The sequence below is a fragment of the Miniopterus schreibersii genome (assembly GCF_964146895.1).
Source record: "Miniopterus schreibersii genome assembly, chromosome: 5".
NCBI lineage: Eukaryota > Metazoa > Chordata > Mammalia > Chiroptera > Miniopteridae > Miniopterus > Miniopterus schreibersii.
Genome location: NC_138106.1, coordinates 26970949 through 26989716, shown reverse-complemented (window position 1 = coordinate 26989716; position 18768 = coordinate 26970949). Strand labels below are relative to the sequence as shown.

Here is an 18768-nt window from a genome sequence, read left to right as displayed (position 1 = left end):
GGCTGATTCTAAACATCAGGCAACATGACCATCTCTTCTGGAGCAGGCATGAAAAAATAGGTGAGATCTGGGCTGGTGTTTTCTGAGGGAAAGGGGGAAGCCAAAGGCACCAGGACAGCAGGTCTACTAGCCTCACTTGGGGAGAGGACTTTACACTTTCAACCTCAGCTTCCGATTGCAGAGAGGGCAGCAGTCTCGGGTCAGCTCCAAGCATGGCCAGAGTACAGAGATGACCAAACAGTGCAGACGGACCTGAAAGTTTATAAACCGCCTGCCCCGCTACCTTAAGGAGTGTTTATATTCTTGTTCATATTTGTCAAGCAGATTAGCCCTTTGTATTCATGTTGAACTGAAGAGCGTTTAGATAGTCTCTTTTCCCCTTTTAGACCACAGGCTAAAATGTCTTCGAGGCTTTCATCGAAGACATCCCAGGCATCACAGCATAATGCTTTCTTGATGTTGACTCACACTGTCTAACACATGGTCTCATCTAAATATCACTGTGATTCCAATTGATAGTAGACATCATGTAAAGAACTAAAAATGAGCCAGCAGTAAGGATCTTCTGGAGGATGTGTTATTTTTTTTTAAATTCCATTATACTGAAAAGAAAAAAAAATCATAATAGCTTATTCCTAAAAGGATGGTGAGAGAGTACCATGTAGCTTGCATATGACATGCACACACAACCCATGGCCCTCATTGCTGTAAGAGGAGGGTGTTTTAAGAATGAAGACTTGAACAACTGTGTTGAATGCCTCTGACAGGTCAAGTGAGGGAGACAAGGGCTAAAATGCATTCACTGGATTTATTTTTTTATTTTTTTATTTTTTTAAATATATCTTTTATTGATTTCAGACAGAGGAAAGGAGAGGGGGAGAGAAAGAGGTAGAAACATCAATGATGAGAGAGTCACTGATCGAGCCCACAACCTGGGCACGTGCCCTGACCAGGAATCGAACCCCGATTGCCTGGATCCTAGGCCGATGCTCAACCGCTGAGCCACGCCCGGCTGGGCTCACTGGATTTAGAAAAATGGAAACCATAGATGAGCTCAGCAAAGAAGTTTTGGTGGCCAGGAAGATGGGGAAGGCCTAATGAGGACAGCTGATAACTCACAAGTTATGAAGAAGTGGAGACAGCCTGAGAGACAGTAGCTACAGCATGGCAACACCTAAAGAGGGCATGGTGTTTGCAGGAGGATGGGTGCTTTTACTTGTTTTGTATGATGAACCTGTTGAGAATAATTAGAATTCTTAGAACAGTTCATGGAATTACCAGAATTAGTTGCCTTTGGTGGATGGTCAACATGGAAAGACAGAAAACCAAGCTAAGAGAAGCCAGGATCATAGGACTGAGGCACTTGCTTTAGGGGCAGATATTATCTTCCCAGCAGAGATGTTGGCCTGAGCTTCTGTGGCAACTGGGAGAATCCCACCTCTAGGCTCCTGGTCCTTCAAATCTGCTGTGTTAAGTTGATTTCATAACCAAGTTAGAGCTTTCTCTGGGCCTGAAAATTCACTCTTCAAAGTGAACGGAATGATAATGATAATGTTGGCTAATCTAATCCTGTGTGGGGAACAGGTCCTAAAACAGTTTGCCATAGAAGCATAAATACAAAAGCCAAGGATATCTTTTCCTGGCCACAAACAGGCACATGCTTATTCTGGGATCTTCTGTGTTTTGTTTTGAAAATTTTTTTTTCTTATTTTAAAGGAATACATGATGGCCACAGAAATGATGAAAATAGAAGTCATTCCTAATCCACCATAGATTCATACTTTTAATATCTTAGGAAATGAATGAAATTGAATCATACTTCATAGATAGTTCTGTATTCGTTATTGTTGTAGCAGCTTTAATTTATTATATCCTGAGTAGTTTTTATGTCCATAATATTATTTTTGAACATATTAATGTTTGCTACTATTTTATTCTTTGAATGTCTTGTAATTCATTTAACTCTGTTCCTATTTTTGAACACTTGGTTTGTCTCCCATTTTTACCACTATAAGTAAAACTGCAGTGGATGTCCTTGATAAAAAATTTTTCCACCTGATTACTTCCACCTGATATATTTACTTTCCAAAAACATGTATGTCAGTTCACACTCCTACCATCAGTATACGAAAGTATCATTTCTTTGACCCTATCTTTAGCAGTGAGTGCTTTTATTTCTTTAACCTTTGCCATGTTAATAAGAGAAAATGTCTCCTTTTATTTAGCATTTATTTGAGTACTTGTGATAATGTACATATTGCTCCATATTGTTAAATATATTTGCGTTAATGGTTGCAACTTACGGAGCTCTGTGAAGAATACACTTGAAATTAAGAACTTGCAATCTGGGAAAATTTTAACTCGACACCTTGGAAGCAAGCACTTTTCAGTCAAATAGCTTGTAGGTTGGAAATTCAGTTAGAAGTCCCCAAATGAAATTTGGCAATCTTCTGACTTAGGGCTGTTGGCATTGAAGTATGCTCTCCTAGTTTTCAGATTTCCTGATGAAAAGATATGATGATAGTCCAGGGAGAAACTGGCCTCCAGAGAGAAATTCTCTAGGCTGTGGATACAGAGCAGACCCCGAGGGCCTGCAGCTCACAGACCCTGTGTAGGTCCCATCCTCAAAGTAGACTCATGCTAGAAAAGAAGATGGCAAAGCAGATCTCCATTTTTCAAAAATGTGTTGCATTTCTAGGCTGTCAAAAGGCTGTGATTTAGGAGGTTTTTACTACTCTGATTGGGTAAAAGACTGAGGTCTCCAAGGAGCTACATGGAATGTCTACATCAAAAAAATACAACTCTAACATTAACTAAATTTTAATAATTTCATATTAAAGATTTTAATACTATAATATTGTGGATTTTAATTATCTTCCCTTGACTTAATGAACACAAAAGGATCAAAAATATATAGAGATAATTTATTTATAATTAGATAGACTATTTAATTTCCCAAAGGGATCCGGTTAGTCATTCAATTAAAATAAAGTTTCCTCATTTGTAAAATCTGAGGCTTGGATCAAATGATTTCTAAGGTTCTGTTTTCTTTGATTTTATGCACAAAGAGTAATTAACAAAGAAAGCCGTCTTACATTGCAATAGATTATTACAAACTGCTATTGTAAATTATATCTTTTATAAAGAAATATTTTATGCCTGGCACTCTTTTTAGCTCTATGCAGAAATCTTTTTTTTCTATGAGTATTTGTTAGCTACCTGCAGTGTACCAGTCCCTGATGTGATCACTGGGGATTCAGAAAGAAAAAAAAAAAAGACAGACAAAATCCCTACCTTCAAGGAGTTTATAGTCTAGAGAGTAGATACAGACAATGAAAATATAAATAAATGTCAAATGGGGATAAATTACTCAAAAAGATGATAGGTAGGTAAATAGATATAGATGATTGCTAGATAGATAGATGATAGATAAATAGATGATAGATAGATGATAGATAGATAGATAGATAGATAGATAGATAGATAGATAGATAGATAGACAGATAGATGATAGATAGATGATAGATAGATAGATAGATAGATAGATAGATAGATAGATAGATAGATAGATGATAGATAGATGATAGATAGATGGATAGATAGATGATAGATAGATAGATAGATAGATAGATAGATAGATAGATAGATAGATAGATAGATGATAGATAGATAGATAGATAGATAGATAGATAGATAGATAGAATAGATAGATAGATAGAATAGATAGATAGATAGATAGATAGATAGATAGATAGATAGATAGATAGATGATAGATAGATAGATGATAGATAGATAGAGATGATAGATAGATAGATAGATAGATGATAGATAGATAGATGATAGATAGATAGAGATGATAGATAGATAGATAGATAGATAGATAGATAGATAGATAGATAGATAGATAGATAGATAGATGATAGATAGATAGATAGAGATGATAGATAGATAGATAGATAGATAGATAGATAGATAGATAGATAGATAGATAGATAGATGATAGATAGATGATAGATAGATAGAGATGATAGATAGATGATAGATAGATAGATAGATAGATAGATAGATAGATAGATAGATAGAGATGATAGATAGATGATAGAACACGAGGGAAGGAGAATGAAAGACAAGGGCTGCTTTTAGCTCAGGTGGTACAGGAAGGTCTCCCTTTACAGAGGTGACATTTCTGCTGAGATCAGAATCCTGAGGAGAGAGCCATGCAAAGACCTGGGGCAAGAGATTCCAGATAAAGGAAACAAGTGTCAAGTCCCTGAAATAATGAAGAGCTCTGTGTGGTTCAAGAACCGAAAAGAGGTCATTGTGGCTGAACCAAGAGGGATGGTGGCAGGGGGTGAACTCGAAGATGAGGTAGACACCAGAATGTGTAGGGCCCTGTAGGCCAGGGTCGGGAACCTGGATTTCATTTTCTTTGCAGTACAAAACCATTTGGAGGGTTTTAAGGAGACCCTAGCCTGTAAGCATGAAGCAGTCTGTGCAAGGCAATTTAATATATGCTGAGTTGAGGGTCCCATAGGAAATTAGGGAAGGCCCATGTGGTTAACACGCATTTAATGACAGATGGGATAGAACCACGTCCCAAAAGAATATGAAAATGTAAATAGCTTCTGGGGGAGAAGGTGAGAAAAACAGCAAAAAGAGATGCTAAGAAGTCAAATCATTGTGCTGAGTGGGGAGACCTGCGGAATCACACTGGATGGTCACATCACTGTCATGCCTGTCTTCCTGGCCAGCCCGGAGCTCCTAGTGGGCACAGGCCATCTTCTTCCTCCTGTCTCTGCATCTGCACACATGGTGCCAAACATCTCCTAGGTGCTCTGAACCCATTAAAGCAGGTGGTGTGCATCGAGAACAGTACAAACCAAGCTTAGAGGGGGTTATGTGGAGTCAAGCTTTGTTAAGAACTGAATGCTCATGGACCACATGTAATAACCCACATCTGTAAAATTAGGATTCTTTCCACTGTTCCGTTTATTGCTGTATCACATAAAAATGTGATACAAAACCTGAAGGGTCTACTTGAAATTATCTGACTTAAAATACAGATTCTTTAGAATAGTAGAAAAGAGTGGAAGGTAAGGTCAGGCTGTGATTTCCTCCCTGACTGGGTGGTAGAGTAGAAAGGTGGTATTTCAGTGCTAAATAACCAGATCACTGAACAAGCTTCCCTCACTTCTCTCGCTAAGTAGATGCCACATTTCCTTGAAAGTGTTTTCACAACAGTTTCTGCCAAATAAATACACAGATGATATTCTCACCCCCTGGAGTGTTGACAAACAGGGAAGCAGAATAGGAAACCTTTTTTAAGCAGAAATATTGTCCCAGACTAAGTAAAAATCCATCCTCATCAGGTTTTATATATAAAAAAAATTTCTTTATTTCAAGCAAATACATTTAAAATGACTCCTTACTGTTTTGTTCTGCTTGGTGCAGGAGCAGGTGAATTTTGGATTTATACTGGTTGTTAAAGGTAATCAATATTATATCTTTACAGAATTAATTGTGGAAGTACAGGAACAAACACAACAGAGTCTCTCTAAGTGTATACCTCAGACGCACAGACTTCTGTGGGTTCCAGGGAAAAACACACCTCAAAACAAAATACAATTGTTTTGCCTAGTACATAGCACGGGCTCAATGAAATCAGTTATATAATCATCACAGCTATTCACTTCCTCCTTTATAAGGAAAGTATACAACCTCACCCTTTGCCATGTGACTAAAAACTTCTATGGGAGGGGTGTGCAACCCAGCCCATTAACTTTGGGCTTGATTATTTGACTGGCTTTTAGCCAATGGAAAGTCGGTGGAAACGCCACTTCCAAGCGGAAGCAGAAGAGGCATTGCACATTTCCACCAGTCCTTGCTCTTGGCCTGTGCCAGGAGAGAGCCTCGAGTGTCAGGTAGGGACTGCTCCTCCAGCCTGAATCCAGAATAGCAGACATGTGGGGACTCACAGTCCAGACTGACAAAAAGACGTGAAGCCAATCCAAAGCCTGGAGCAGAGTCACAGCAAGCGATACATGTCATTGTTGTGACATATTGAAATTTGAGATTGTTTGTTACTGCAGCAAAAGCTGATTAATGCACTGAATGCCTATGAGAAACAGAAAAAGAAACAGCAAGCTTTGAAAAGGAAGCTGAATTGGTACGACCTCTTTGGCATGGCTACTCAGTTGTCATAGATTCAGACTCCCCTTGAAAGACGTTCCAAGCACATCAAAGCCAGCTATATCTGAGATTCCATATGCAATACAAATAGGGTAGCAGTTGGTACATTGTTAAGTAATATAGTAAGTGATCAAAAAATACTTGAGATGGGTTTGATCTATCTAACGCTTAGCAAAGATATAATTGGGGAGATCGGTAATCTGAAAAATCAGAAACCCTGGCTTTTAAGCCAATTGTATATCTGAGTGCATTTTGTCAGGCACAAACATTGTATGATTTAGGAGATGCATGTGTCCATGCACGCAAACACACACACACAGACACACACACACACAGACACACACACACACACAGCAGGACGTCTTCCTAACCGCTCTGTCATGGTCCAAAAATGTCAAGCGTGATAAACTGCAAGCTGCCCAAGAAGTACACATCAGAATGTGATTGATCTAGAAGCTGTAACATGTGAGACACTGCTGGTCACTGAAGAAACTGAAGATGTTTAGTCTCGGAAAGATAAGACTCCAAGGGATATGTTAGTTGTCTTCAAAAACTTGGAAGTCTTTTCTCATAAGTAGATTAGCCCTAATCTGTATAGATAGAGAGAGCAAAACAGAGGAAAACAGAAGAGAGTTGCCAGGGCACTGATCTCAGTTCAATTTACCAGGGTGGGCAGACCCTGAGATTCAAACACATCGGACCTGTATCTGGCCATCAGTGTAAAGTCATAGTGACTGACAGGCCAGTACATCCACAGTGGGGTGCAAGCACAGAGCCTTATCTGGCAAGCTGGGAAGGACTGGAAGAGCAAGGACCCCAGCAGAGGCTCTGTCATCGAAGACTCTGGCCCAGTGAGCCACAGGCATGAAGGTCAGAAGAGGGTCATGCTTTCAGGGATACAGTGGTGACTGCAGGTGAACCCACTGTATCTCAGCCACCCGATGGTGTGTGTGCATCTTGGGCAGAGAAGTCAAGGGTGTCGAAGGATGAGAGGAGGTATGATACCCCCAAAGGCCCATGCAAATCTGCCGAGATGCCCCTTTAGAAAACAAAACACAGGGAAGGAGAAAGCCACTCTCTGCAAACATGAGAAAGGTGAGCATGACCCCCTTGCAGTAAAAGTAGCAGGGCGTTCAGTCTGCAGCCAGAAGAAACTCAGGATTTCAGCAGAGAAAAGCCCTGGCTAAGGACTGGGAAGCAGGCAAGGGACCTCTGAGAGCTGCCTCTGGAGGTGGAGGTGGTGGGAGAGGGTGCCAGCAGTAGGGGACCAAGAGACCTGGTCAGGGGCCACAGCAGGGCAGTGAGAGCTAACGCTCCCGTGGCACTCACGCTGTGCCAGCACCGTGCTGAAAGCTTCACACGGATTACCTCCTTTGCTCCTTACCACCATTCTGTGAGCTAGGCACCCTAATCATCCCACTGTGTGGATGGCAAAACTGAAGCATGCAGAGGCTTTGCCCAAGGTCACTTTGCTAGTAAGGGCAGAGGCAGAATTTGAACCCGGGGAACCTGGCTGCTGAAGTATGTCCTTAACCAGAAGCCAGGAGTTCAGCCCAGAGGAGGAAAAGCAGTGAGGCTGGAGGAGAAAAGGGTTATCGCAGGACCCCAAGATACAGGAGTGGGGCAGGGCCTCAGAAGGCTCCTTCTGACCCTGCAGTCATAGAACCAGGGGCCTTTCCCTCTAACTGTAACCTCGCTTTGCCAGGGGACATTGATTGGAAGAATTCTGCAGCAATCCCAACTGTCCAGCCAATGTTCCCTGCTGCTCCAGATGTTTCACCAAGGCGGGGCAGTTACTCATGGGACTGTCACAAAGAGATTTCTGTAATCCCTTGGTGTGTTTGCAAAATCAGGCAGGAGTGATTCGGGGCTGTTTACTGTTTTGTTATCCTTCGTTTCCTTCCTCTCCTCTCCTCCAAATGCAGACTCCAACCTAATTCGATAATCCTACCTCAGTGAACTTCTAAGCCATAATTATTTTCACCCTTACCCAAACCTGCTCTTACTGTCATTATTCTTGGAGTCCACTGAAACCTCAAGCACCCCGGCAAACACCACAATGATGACTCTCTTCCCCCAGAGGCTCTGTAAGCCTTCCTTAGTTAAAGCTGTGAAGTATTTTGAGAAACTTGAATTAAAGTGCTGGAGAAAGCACAATACACATTCATTGCTCATCTTGGAAAGACAGCAGCAATGAGCTTCCAAAACTGTCTTTGATTAACATAATCTGGGGGTAATGAATATGGATATTGTCAATAGTCACTTAGAAGCATGTTTCCTCTTGTACATTTTGTTCTCTCCGGTAAATTTCCAACCGAGACAGGAAATGCCCTGAGCCCCTGCTTTCATCAACAGAGCAAGCGCTCAGAGAACTACATGGAGGAAGAAAGAAATTCTCACCACCTCAACTTTTGTTTCACTTGAGTGTTTATGTTTTTTTCACCACCGTTTCTAATTGTCTATTAAATAGAAGCCATCACCTCTCTAACAAGCCTGGTTCATTTCTCAGTGTCCTTGTGACAGTTTCTGATGAAGGCTGATCAGGACAAGTATCCCAGAGGGTGTCTCCAGACAGCACAGCATCCGTAATCACTGTCAACAGAAGACCAAGAAGCCAGCTACCTGCCCAGGAAAAGAAACAGGAAGGACCTGTCGGACTTGTGGCCCCATGGGGAAAACGGCAATGTATTAGTCAGGGCTCTCCAGAGAAACAGAATCAGTAGGATGGACTCAGATATATACGAGGTGATTTATTATAGGCACTGGCTCGCATGTTATGGAGCCCTAGAAGTCCCACCATTAGCTGGAGAACCAGGAAAGTCGATGTTGTGATTCAGTCTGAGTCTAAAGGCCTGGGAATTGGGAGGGACCGGTAGTGTAAGTTCCAGTCTGGCTCCAGAAGCTCAGGAACCAGGAACACCAAGGAGATGAGAAGACAGATATCTCAGCTCAAGCAGAATCAGTGAACTCAACCTTCCTCTCTTTTTTATTCTCAATGGATTTGACTGTGCCCACCAGTACTGATGAGGGCAATCTTATTCTACAATTCAAACGCTAATTTCTTCCAGAGATACCCTCACTCACACATCCAAAAATAATATTTTACTGGCTGTCTGGCACCCCTAATCCCAGTCAGGTTGAAACATAATATCAACCATCACAGTCAATGTCTGGTTTTCCACACCCAGCACTCCAGTCATGACTGGTAATGGAGAGCAGTGGACCTCGCCCCTGCCTTGCTAGAATCACCTGGGGAGCCTTAGCAAATCCCTATATCTAGACCACACCTCAGATCAATTAAACTGGGATTTCTGGGTGGGGCCAGGCACCAATGTTTCTAAAAGCTCCCTGGGTAATTTCACTGTGCAGCCAGGATGGAGAACCAGGGCCTCCCTCAGCTGCAGGTGCACACCTCACCTTCATACATCCAACCTGGGACTAATTTACCATCAGGTATGATTCCTCAGTTAACTTCGCACAGCAGCTACAATGAGCTTTTAAGAATATAAATTATATCATGTCACTTGCCTGAATAAAACCCTGCAATGGCTTCGCACCACATGTAGAGTAAACTAAAGCCCCTCGTCTTGGCTTGTGGGACCCTCAGCAATCTGACCCTGCACACCTCGGGCAGGAGAGCCAGGAGTAAGGACATGAGATTTGCAGGAGGATGCCCCAGAGTCAAGTGCTGGCTCTGCCTTTATGGGCTCCATGATTTCAGAGAAGTTACTGGACCTCTTCCAGCCTCCACTGCCTCATCTGTAAAGGCAGTTTTGTTGTAAGGATTAAATTAGTCCGCACACGTAAAGCTCTAAAATAGATCTCAGATCCTCCTCTTCACTCTGTCCCAGTCCCACTCAGTTCCCAGAAAAGCCACTCTGTGTGGACCCCCCCTGCAGGGAGAGTGACACTGGGCATGACTGGCTCCTTTTTGTCACTCAGGAACCAATGCCATGACCACAGAGACCCCCTTGCCCCTTCATAGCCCTATTTGATTTCCTTGTAGCCTGTGTCTGTTTGCTAAGTCTGCCGTAAGAAAGTATGACAAGCTGGGTGGCTTAAACAACAGAAATGTATTGTCTCACAGTTCTGGAGGCTGGAAGTCCGAGATCCAGGTGTTAGCAGGGTCAGTTCCTTCCAAGGGCTGTGAGGAAGGAAGGATCTGTTCCATACTCTCTCCTAACTTCTTGGGGTTTTCCAGAAATCCTTGGTGTTCCTTGGTTTATAGATGTATCACCCTGACCTTTCCTCCATCTTCACATCTTTTTCTCTATGTGTGTGTGTGGCTCTGGGTCCAAATCTCTTTTTATAAAGACACCAGTCAAATTGGTTTAGGTGCCCACCCTATTCCAGTATGACCTCACCTTAACTAATTATATCTTCAACAACTCTGTTTCCAAATAAGGTGACGTTCTGAGGTACTAGGCATTAGAGCTTCAACATATGATTTTGAGGGGGTCACAATTCAAACCATAACATAGCCCTAATCCCTCTCTTGAACCATCTGGTTCTATTTGTCTACTTGAGTATTGCATTGCCTTGTCTCTCCTCACTGAATGTCATTGTTTAAACAGGTTCTATATTCCTGATTCTTTCTTCTCCTTCTGTTACCCCTATGATGCGGATATTGTTACATTTCATGTTGTTTCAAAGTTCCCTTAAACTATCCTCCTGCTTTTCAATTCTTTTTTCTTTTTGCTGCTCTAATTGGGTGGTTTTTTTCTACCTTGTTTTTCAAGTCACTGATTCAGTCTTCTGCCTCATTTAATCTACTTTTGATTCCTCCCAGTGTATTCTTGACTTGTCAGATGTTATTCTTCATTTCCAACTGATTCTTATTTATAATTTATAATTATTTTAAATCTTATTTATTATTTATAATTTCTATTTCTTGTTTCATGCTGTTGTAGTTCCCACTAAATTTCTTGAAATTATCACTAAGTTCCTTGAGCATCATTATAACCATCACTTTGAACTCTATATCTGATAAATTGTTTGCGTCCATTTCTTTTAGCTCTCTTTTTGGAGTTTCCTCCTTTTCTTTCATTTGGGGGTTGTTTCTTTGTCTCCTCACTTTTGCTGTCCTTTTGTATTTGTTTCTATGTATTAGATCAAACCATTATGCCTCCCAGTCTTCATGGGGTGGTTTTATGTAGAAAGTGTTCTATGGGACCCAGTGGTGCAGTTTCTAAGATTTCCTGAGTTGGGTGCTCTAGGAATGTACCTTGTGTGAATTATTTGGGCTCTTCTGTTGTAATTGTGTCTCGAATGTTGTCCATTTGGGGATGGAATCTCTTCTCAGATTGGCTGACCATGAGACTCACCCCCAACCACATCGTGCGAGCTGTTGTGCAAGTGCAGTCTCCAGGTGTTTTTGTCCTTCCTTGGTATGTCTCCTCCTCAGTTGGTAATTCTGGGCGAATGTTCCCCAATTTAGTTTTATTTCCAGTCTTGCCCTGGGAGGAGGTGCAAGAAAGATCTGCCTATTCGGCCACCATCTTCTCTCTCTGGCTGAATGTCATTGTTTATATTGTGTGATTTTTCTGCAATAGCGATGATATGCTTTTGTAATAGGAAAAAAAACTTTTCCAAAAAATAAACAAACAAACAAATGCCTACCTTTGCATTGTGATTTGGCTGTCCATCACCTCCCATTCTAGACAGGGAACTCCATGACAGCTGGTACCACAACTTCGCACCTCTGAACCCAACACCATGCTTGGCACATAATGGATGCTCAATATATGCTGGCTGAGTTGAAACTGAACAGATAATAAATACATAAATTTTCCCACAAGTGCTCAAGAGCCCAAGCAAAGAAGTTGTTCTTGCAGCTTTCCTGGTATACTCATTTTCTCATAAATCCAAAAATCTTTTAAAAAAAAAGAAAAGAAAACTGCCTGGCTGGTGTGGCTCAGCAGTTGAGCATCAATCTATGATCCAGGAGATTCCCAGTCAGGGGACATTCCCAGATTGCAGGCTCAATCTCCAGTTGGGAGCATGCAGGATGCAGCCAATCAATGACTTTCTCATCATTGATGTTTCTATCTCTCTATCTCTCCCTCTCCTTTCCTCTCTCTGAAATCAGTAAAGATATATTTTTTAAAAAAACAACAAAACCAATGTTGACACTCTAGGTTTTTAAATGACTCATGTATATACAGTGGCACTATCAAACTATACTGATATTTAAGGTGTTGTCAAGAATTTAAAAAGCATGAAGCAATACTGTCAAATCTAGGAGGAAATTTAGCCAGTGGGGTCATCACCCAATTCTTGTGAACCAAACTGCCACATTTCACATGATTCTCCTAATTAGATAATATTTGCAAAGGCTTTAGAGGCAGACAAGTGTTACATTAAGTACTAAGTAATATTCATTAACATTAGTAGATTACATGGGCTGGTACTTATTATAAATGTAAATGTCCTAGGCTTACAGCACAGTACAATATTTAGCTGTACTTTAAATTTTTCTTTATAGAATTTTATAATGCTCTGGCTTCCAAAGAAAGTAGCTTCATATAAACTTTGCATTTTCTAACTTGACAAAACTTTTGAACTCATCTAATACAATAGTCCTCAATTCTATCAGACCCAATACCTCTCTTTTGTAATAAGTGTTTTGTCACACCTCTCTTTAACATCCTGAAGCAAAACTCATGGATAACCTGCCTGTATATAGCATAGTTCAGCATGTAAACACTCAAGCATGTCTAGGTGAAGTTGTCAGATGAATGCACTATATGAAGAAATACTGCACATGGGCCAGTTCCAAATGGCAGGCTGTTTCAAGTGTGCTATGTGGGAGATGCAGTACCATGGTGGCATTGCTATGGGGACATTGGTGTTCTGATATGGTGAAGAACTCCTCTTAAGTTCCAAACTAAAGAAATTATGATCTTCCTTCAATTTATCCTATAGTTGCATTCCTGAAAAAATTCACTGAACCTGTATGTTAAAACCATCTCCCCAAAAATCCCATGTGTTTGTATGTAAAACAGTTAGGTTTTAGGTTCAGATCATCATAACCAGAATTTTCATCTACAGGAATGTCTGATGAGATATCCCCACACATTTGGCATGTCTGAGGCCCAAGCACCAAATGCCAGGAGCACTTCCCCATCCCCAATCCTTGGGAGCAAAAAAAATGTTCAAAACATTTTCCACTTGGTCAAGTGAAAACTTGGACTATGATGTTCATCTGTAATAGTGGACCTATTGGTTACCTTAATCATACATTGTCTAGCGTGATGAAGACCTGGGGGGAGGGGTGCAAGGAGGTGGGGATCAATGAGGGGGGGAATGGGGACATTTGCAATGCTTTTAACATCAAAGATAAATTTAAAAAATAATAATTCATACATTGTCTGTATGAATAAGGACAGACAAATTAGAGCTATGCTCATCATTCATTATGTTAAGAAATTTTAAAATAATTATGAAATGTTTTACTAATCTTGATTTGTCTTTATTTGTATTTTTCTGGTTATTACACCAATATATGATCATTTAAAAATAACCCCATGGGATGGCACTGGCCCTCTTGAGAGTTGTAGATATAATTTTATATCCTTATGTAAAATATGAGGATACTACGTCCCCAGAGGATATGCCCAAGAATCACAGACCCAGCCATGCCAGGTAAAAAGTACTTAAGGTTTGGACAGATAAACAAATAAGCACATTCCATGTGCTGGGCATTGTCTTAAGCTTGTTTCAGACATACTCTAATTTAATCTTCATGTAAACACTAGGCAGACCTTGTTATCCCCATTGTACAGTTGAATCCGAAGCACAGAGAAGTAAAGTAACTTAACGCAAGGTCCCAGAAAAGTTAGTAGCAGTGCCCTGACTCAGACCATCCTCTTCTGAATGACTATACAACACAGTGCAAAGTACAGACCATCATTTAGAACTGTAGGGGACACGGGGCAATGCAACCCTCCGGTATATGAGTACACAGGCTAGGCCAGCTCTCCCAGAGCAGTACATGGACCGCCAGCCATGCATCCAAGTCATGGTTTATTTCCCACTTAGTCTCACCTTCTTTTTTGTGTTCTTCCTGCAGACATTCATGCCCAGGAGAAGGCTGCTTTAGGTCCCTCTGGACCTTTCCTAAAAGGAAGATCCCTGTGTACTAAATGAGTTCCAGAAGCATCCACTAAGGCTTCCATAGCCCTCTTCCATCAGTTGACCTTCACTGGAACCCCTACCACTCAGGATGAGCGGCTTCCTTGCCTCCCTGGACCCCCGGCGGGTGCAGTGGGGGGCTTGCTGGTATGCCATGCACTCCAGGATCCTGCGCACCAAACCGGTAGAGTCCATGCTGGAGGGAACAGGGGGCACCACAGCACATGGCACCAAGCTAGCTCAGGTGCTCACCACTGTGGACCTCATCTCACTTGGCGTTGGCAGCTGTGTGGGCACTGGGATGTACGTGGTGTCTGGCCTCGTGGCCAAGGAAATGGCAGGACCTGGTGTCATTGTGTCCTTCATCATTGCAGCTGTTGCATCCATATTATCAGGTAAGGGTCTCTGTGCAGCAGAAGTCCTGTGGAAAGCATGCTTGCGGGCCTATTACTGTTCATCCCACAATCCTAGAGTCTTCAGTGGTGAGATGTAGGAAGTGAAGAGAAGTGATCTGCATGCTTCCTTTGTGCCTGGACTGCGGGGGAGTTCAGGGATAGCTTTTGGCTCAGCTGTAGTTGCTACGCTTTTCATTGGTTTTTTTGATACAAATAATTTTTCTGGTGTGCAGCCATCTCACAACTTCTTATTCCCTGTCATGTCCTATTGGTTCCATTTTTATTATCACTCTCCCTTCCATGGGAAGATATAAGTCAATCCTTTTATAGAGTGGGGGGACAAATATAGCTCAGATATAAATAATAAATAAATAAAGGGTAGGAAGAGTAGTAAAATAAGTCAGTAAATCTGATAGATTGGGATTTGGTGAGCCTCAGACTGGTATTATGACTCCCAAGCAGGAGGACACCAAGCTAGAAATGTGAACCATCATGAGGCTCACAGAGCACGTCTGCCACCACAGACCGATATTCTACCGAGCAGCTCAGCTAGTACCTTCTCTCTCCTGGAGAAAGAATCACAAAACTCATTATTTGTTTTCTTTTTTAATAAGATACTAGGACTTAGCTGTTATCACCTGTGAAATGGCTTTTCCCTATTTCCTTGGCTTTTTCCTACTTCCTTTCCCTCCTCTTCTTTTGAGTTGTGATCCACACAGTACCTTCCCAGAATGCCAGAGATAGGTCAACAGACCTTGTTATAGGACCCAGAACCTACCTCCTCTGAGCCATGACCAACAAGAAGAGGAAACATAAGTTAGGATAGAAACTACCTGGCCAGCAGCTTCTTAAGACATTGTCTTAGCCCTGTGGCCTCATTCCCATACAGTGCAAACCAGCTTATAATGCGAAGCAAATCTGTTCTAGGAGAGAGTGACTTCCCTACAGTTTGACAAGACCCAAAGCCACAGTCACTTCCCAAGCTCCTACCAGTCCTGCACCTACACCGTCGCTGCCCGTAGCCCATCCCAGTGGGGGGGACTTCAGAGGAAACAGCTTGTGCTGTAACCTTTGCCCTTTGCCCAAAAGGCCCGATCTACTCTTCACTAGCTCAGCCGACCACCACCAGACGCCACGCCATTACCAAAGCCGAAAAGCCTTTTGTGTATTCCAGCTGAAGTAAATTAGATAGGGGAAGTCGTTTTCCTTCCTGGTTGCCACCTACAGCTTTGTTCAGAGACTGGGATGAAGGCGAGACGGTTTAGAGAGCTTCTGGGATTCCGCTGGCTGGGACGAAATAAAGCAAAGCCACCGCACCAGCCACGTCTGGCATGAGAAGCAACCTTCCCTAAGCGGCTTCCACGAACTTGAGTTCTTATAAAGCATGGCTGGTTTAACTTTTTGTCTAAGTTTATTTCCAGTTCTCTTTTAATATCATTAAAATCGAACCTCAAACAGAATATAGGTTTAATTGACTCCTAAGTTCATGCACTTTCTTCAATAACCCTTCAAACTCATATCTCAAATGGTTTTGGTAAGGATTAAAGGACAGTAGGTAAAATTGGTTCTGATACCCAGGAATGCACAGTGAGGAAATCTAGAGCCCTTTAAATAAAACTAGGGAGTTGTGAGTCTTACCTCTCTCCTCGTTTTTCCAACCCTAAATCTCTTCTTCCATGGAGTTTCTGTCTCCACTCTGCATTTCACTTCCCAGTGCCCCTTTTCTTCAGCTCTTCATCCAACTAGATGACACCTCAATTTTTCCTCCCATGAGTATCAGCAAGGCAAGGTTATATGGACTTTGTGAAAAGTTTGGGCCAGAGATGGGAGATAAAATGCAGTCCATTCCAGCAGACGGCAAGCTTACAGTTGAATATAGGACACTCCAATTCTTTCTGGCCTTTAGAAAATGTCCACCAACCCTCTCTTCTTGGCTCCAGCCTCCAGCCCCATTGATGGGCAGCCTCTCTCCTTCAGACTGTTCAGTCTGCTCACTGTCAAGCACTAAGATTCTTGTCCATATCTTATCCAGTGGGGTTTGCTTATCTCTATCTCCCTCCAAGCTCATCCTGGACATTTTTCAAAGACTATCATCTCCCAAACAAAATAGTCCATCAAGATTATTCACTACACAAAATGGGTTCTTAGAGGAAGGACTTGGGGGCCAAGCCAAGAAGGTTAGATATCATTCTGTGGGCACTGAGAAGCTCAGTGGCATGACCATATCTGTACTTTAGTAACAGTGGGGAGAGGAGAGGGGTGGAGAAACTGGTTATACACATACTGTATGGAACAGGCAAGAGATTAGGAGGCACTAGGCCCTAACGGTGGAGGAAAGGATGCTGAGGATGGAGAGGACTTGGGCATGGGTGGGAGAGGAAGGCTGAGGAAAGAAGGATGAGTGCTCTTTCTAGCTTGGAAAAGACATAATAAATAAGAATATTTTTGAAATAATTTTATTAGAGTAAATCCATCAAAAGGATTTACGGCACCGCTCTGGTGACAGAAAGTGAACGTAGAAACAGAAAGCTCTAGTATAGAAGACCCTCACAGCACACCCCAAGTGACAGTAAACTAACCTGTGTGTGCTGAACACTGTATCCAATGCAGTGCTTTCATGTGGCACCTCCTTTCCGTGTCACCAACCCAGTGGAGGGAGCAGTGATTTTAGTTCTGCCCTCAGATGAGGAGACAGTCAGAGGTGGTAAAGTGACTTCCCAAGAGGCAGGCAGATGTTTCATTGCAGAGCCGGACCTGAAATCTAAGCCTGTAGAACTCCAGTACCCATGGCCTTCCATTTCAGCAAGTTGCCCCCGAGATCTTTGAAGCCAGTATTTCTCATTAGATGTGGATTAAAACATTGCAATCAATGAGAAAGGTCTGAAAGGCAGTAAAGCATCATCACACTGAGCAGTAATTTTCTTGGCACTCTTCGTTTACGGTTTGAAACTGGGGTTTATAATTCATATTTCCTGCCATCCTCATTTGCTCTTTAGCATCTCCGGGTCATCACCAGGTGAGCCCAGGGTAAGTGAATCCCCGGGGAGGTGGTAAGGGGAGCAGACGCCTTTCCCAGCCTCCTTCTTGGGCTGGTTCTGGGGACTTGAAGAAACTTAAGCAGAGTCTCCCCACTCTACTATTCATCTCAGGTTGGATTTTCATAACTGAGGAAGATTTCTAAAGATTCAGAGTCTATTTAGTTAGTCTGGTGAGTTTCTTTGTCTCGTTTCCAAGAACGATTTTCCCCTCCTTAAATTGAAATTAGAGAGGTGAACATCAGGAGGGTTGGTCCTTTTGCAACCCTTTCTCAATGATCCAGAATAATTCATTCATTCCACAAAGTTGCATTTGTCTGTTCCCCCAAACATATCTGAGAACTGCTTTTAACCACACTGGGAGGTGAAAGAGGCAGAAACATGGAGAGGGTGGGGAGGAATTGCAAAGATAAGCAAATGCTTGCCAGTCCTCGAGCCTCTGGAAGACGAGAACTTCAAGTAGTGTCCAAATACACAGCTGGATGTTGAATTCCTAATAATGATACCAGCTCCTCCTGATGTTTGCAAAGTCTTTAGGACATAACTTATTAAATGTTAGGCATTATTATGAGTACTATTGCTTTTATTATAATTAGGCAAATATTATGGCCCAGGCACTGTGCATACATCACCTCGTTCAATCCTCTCAACCTCCCTGCTGGCTGGGTATTAGTGTTTTCATTCTATGGCAAATCATAATAGCTAAATCACTGAGGACTTACAGTGTGCCTGGCACCAGCAGAACACCAGGTGCACAACCCTCCCAACAAACCCTACAAAATAAGTGCCATGATTATATTCACTTCGTAGCTGTCAAAACTAAGGCTCAGAGAGATTAGGTGACTTGTCTAGGGCCGCAAGGCAGCCAGTGTCAAAGGCCAAGTCTAAATCGAATTCTGCCTAGCTTCAGAGTCTGCTTCATGCACACTCCAAAATTCAAAAACTCACCAAAGAGAATCAAACGAGTCAAGGAAACCTTCACTCCTTTGGGGTTTCAAAAGAGCCTGTTGCTCAC

General features: G+C 42.2%; 1 protein-coding gene across 1 annotated transcript in view; it reads left to right on the top strand.

Moving 5' to 3' along the window:
• The window catches only part of SLC7A14 (solute carrier family 7 member 14), a 96254-nt gene that overhangs the window by 37414 nt on the left and 40072 nt on the right, over window positions 1-18768 (top strand). The window contains exon 2 of the mRNA XM_081138432.1: window positions 14262-14718. Coding sequence (XP_080994558.1) covers window positions 14415-14718 — 304 coding nt within the window. The 5' untranslated portion in view covers window positions 14262-14414. The remainder of the gene's footprint in view (window positions 1-14261; window positions 14719-18768) is intronic.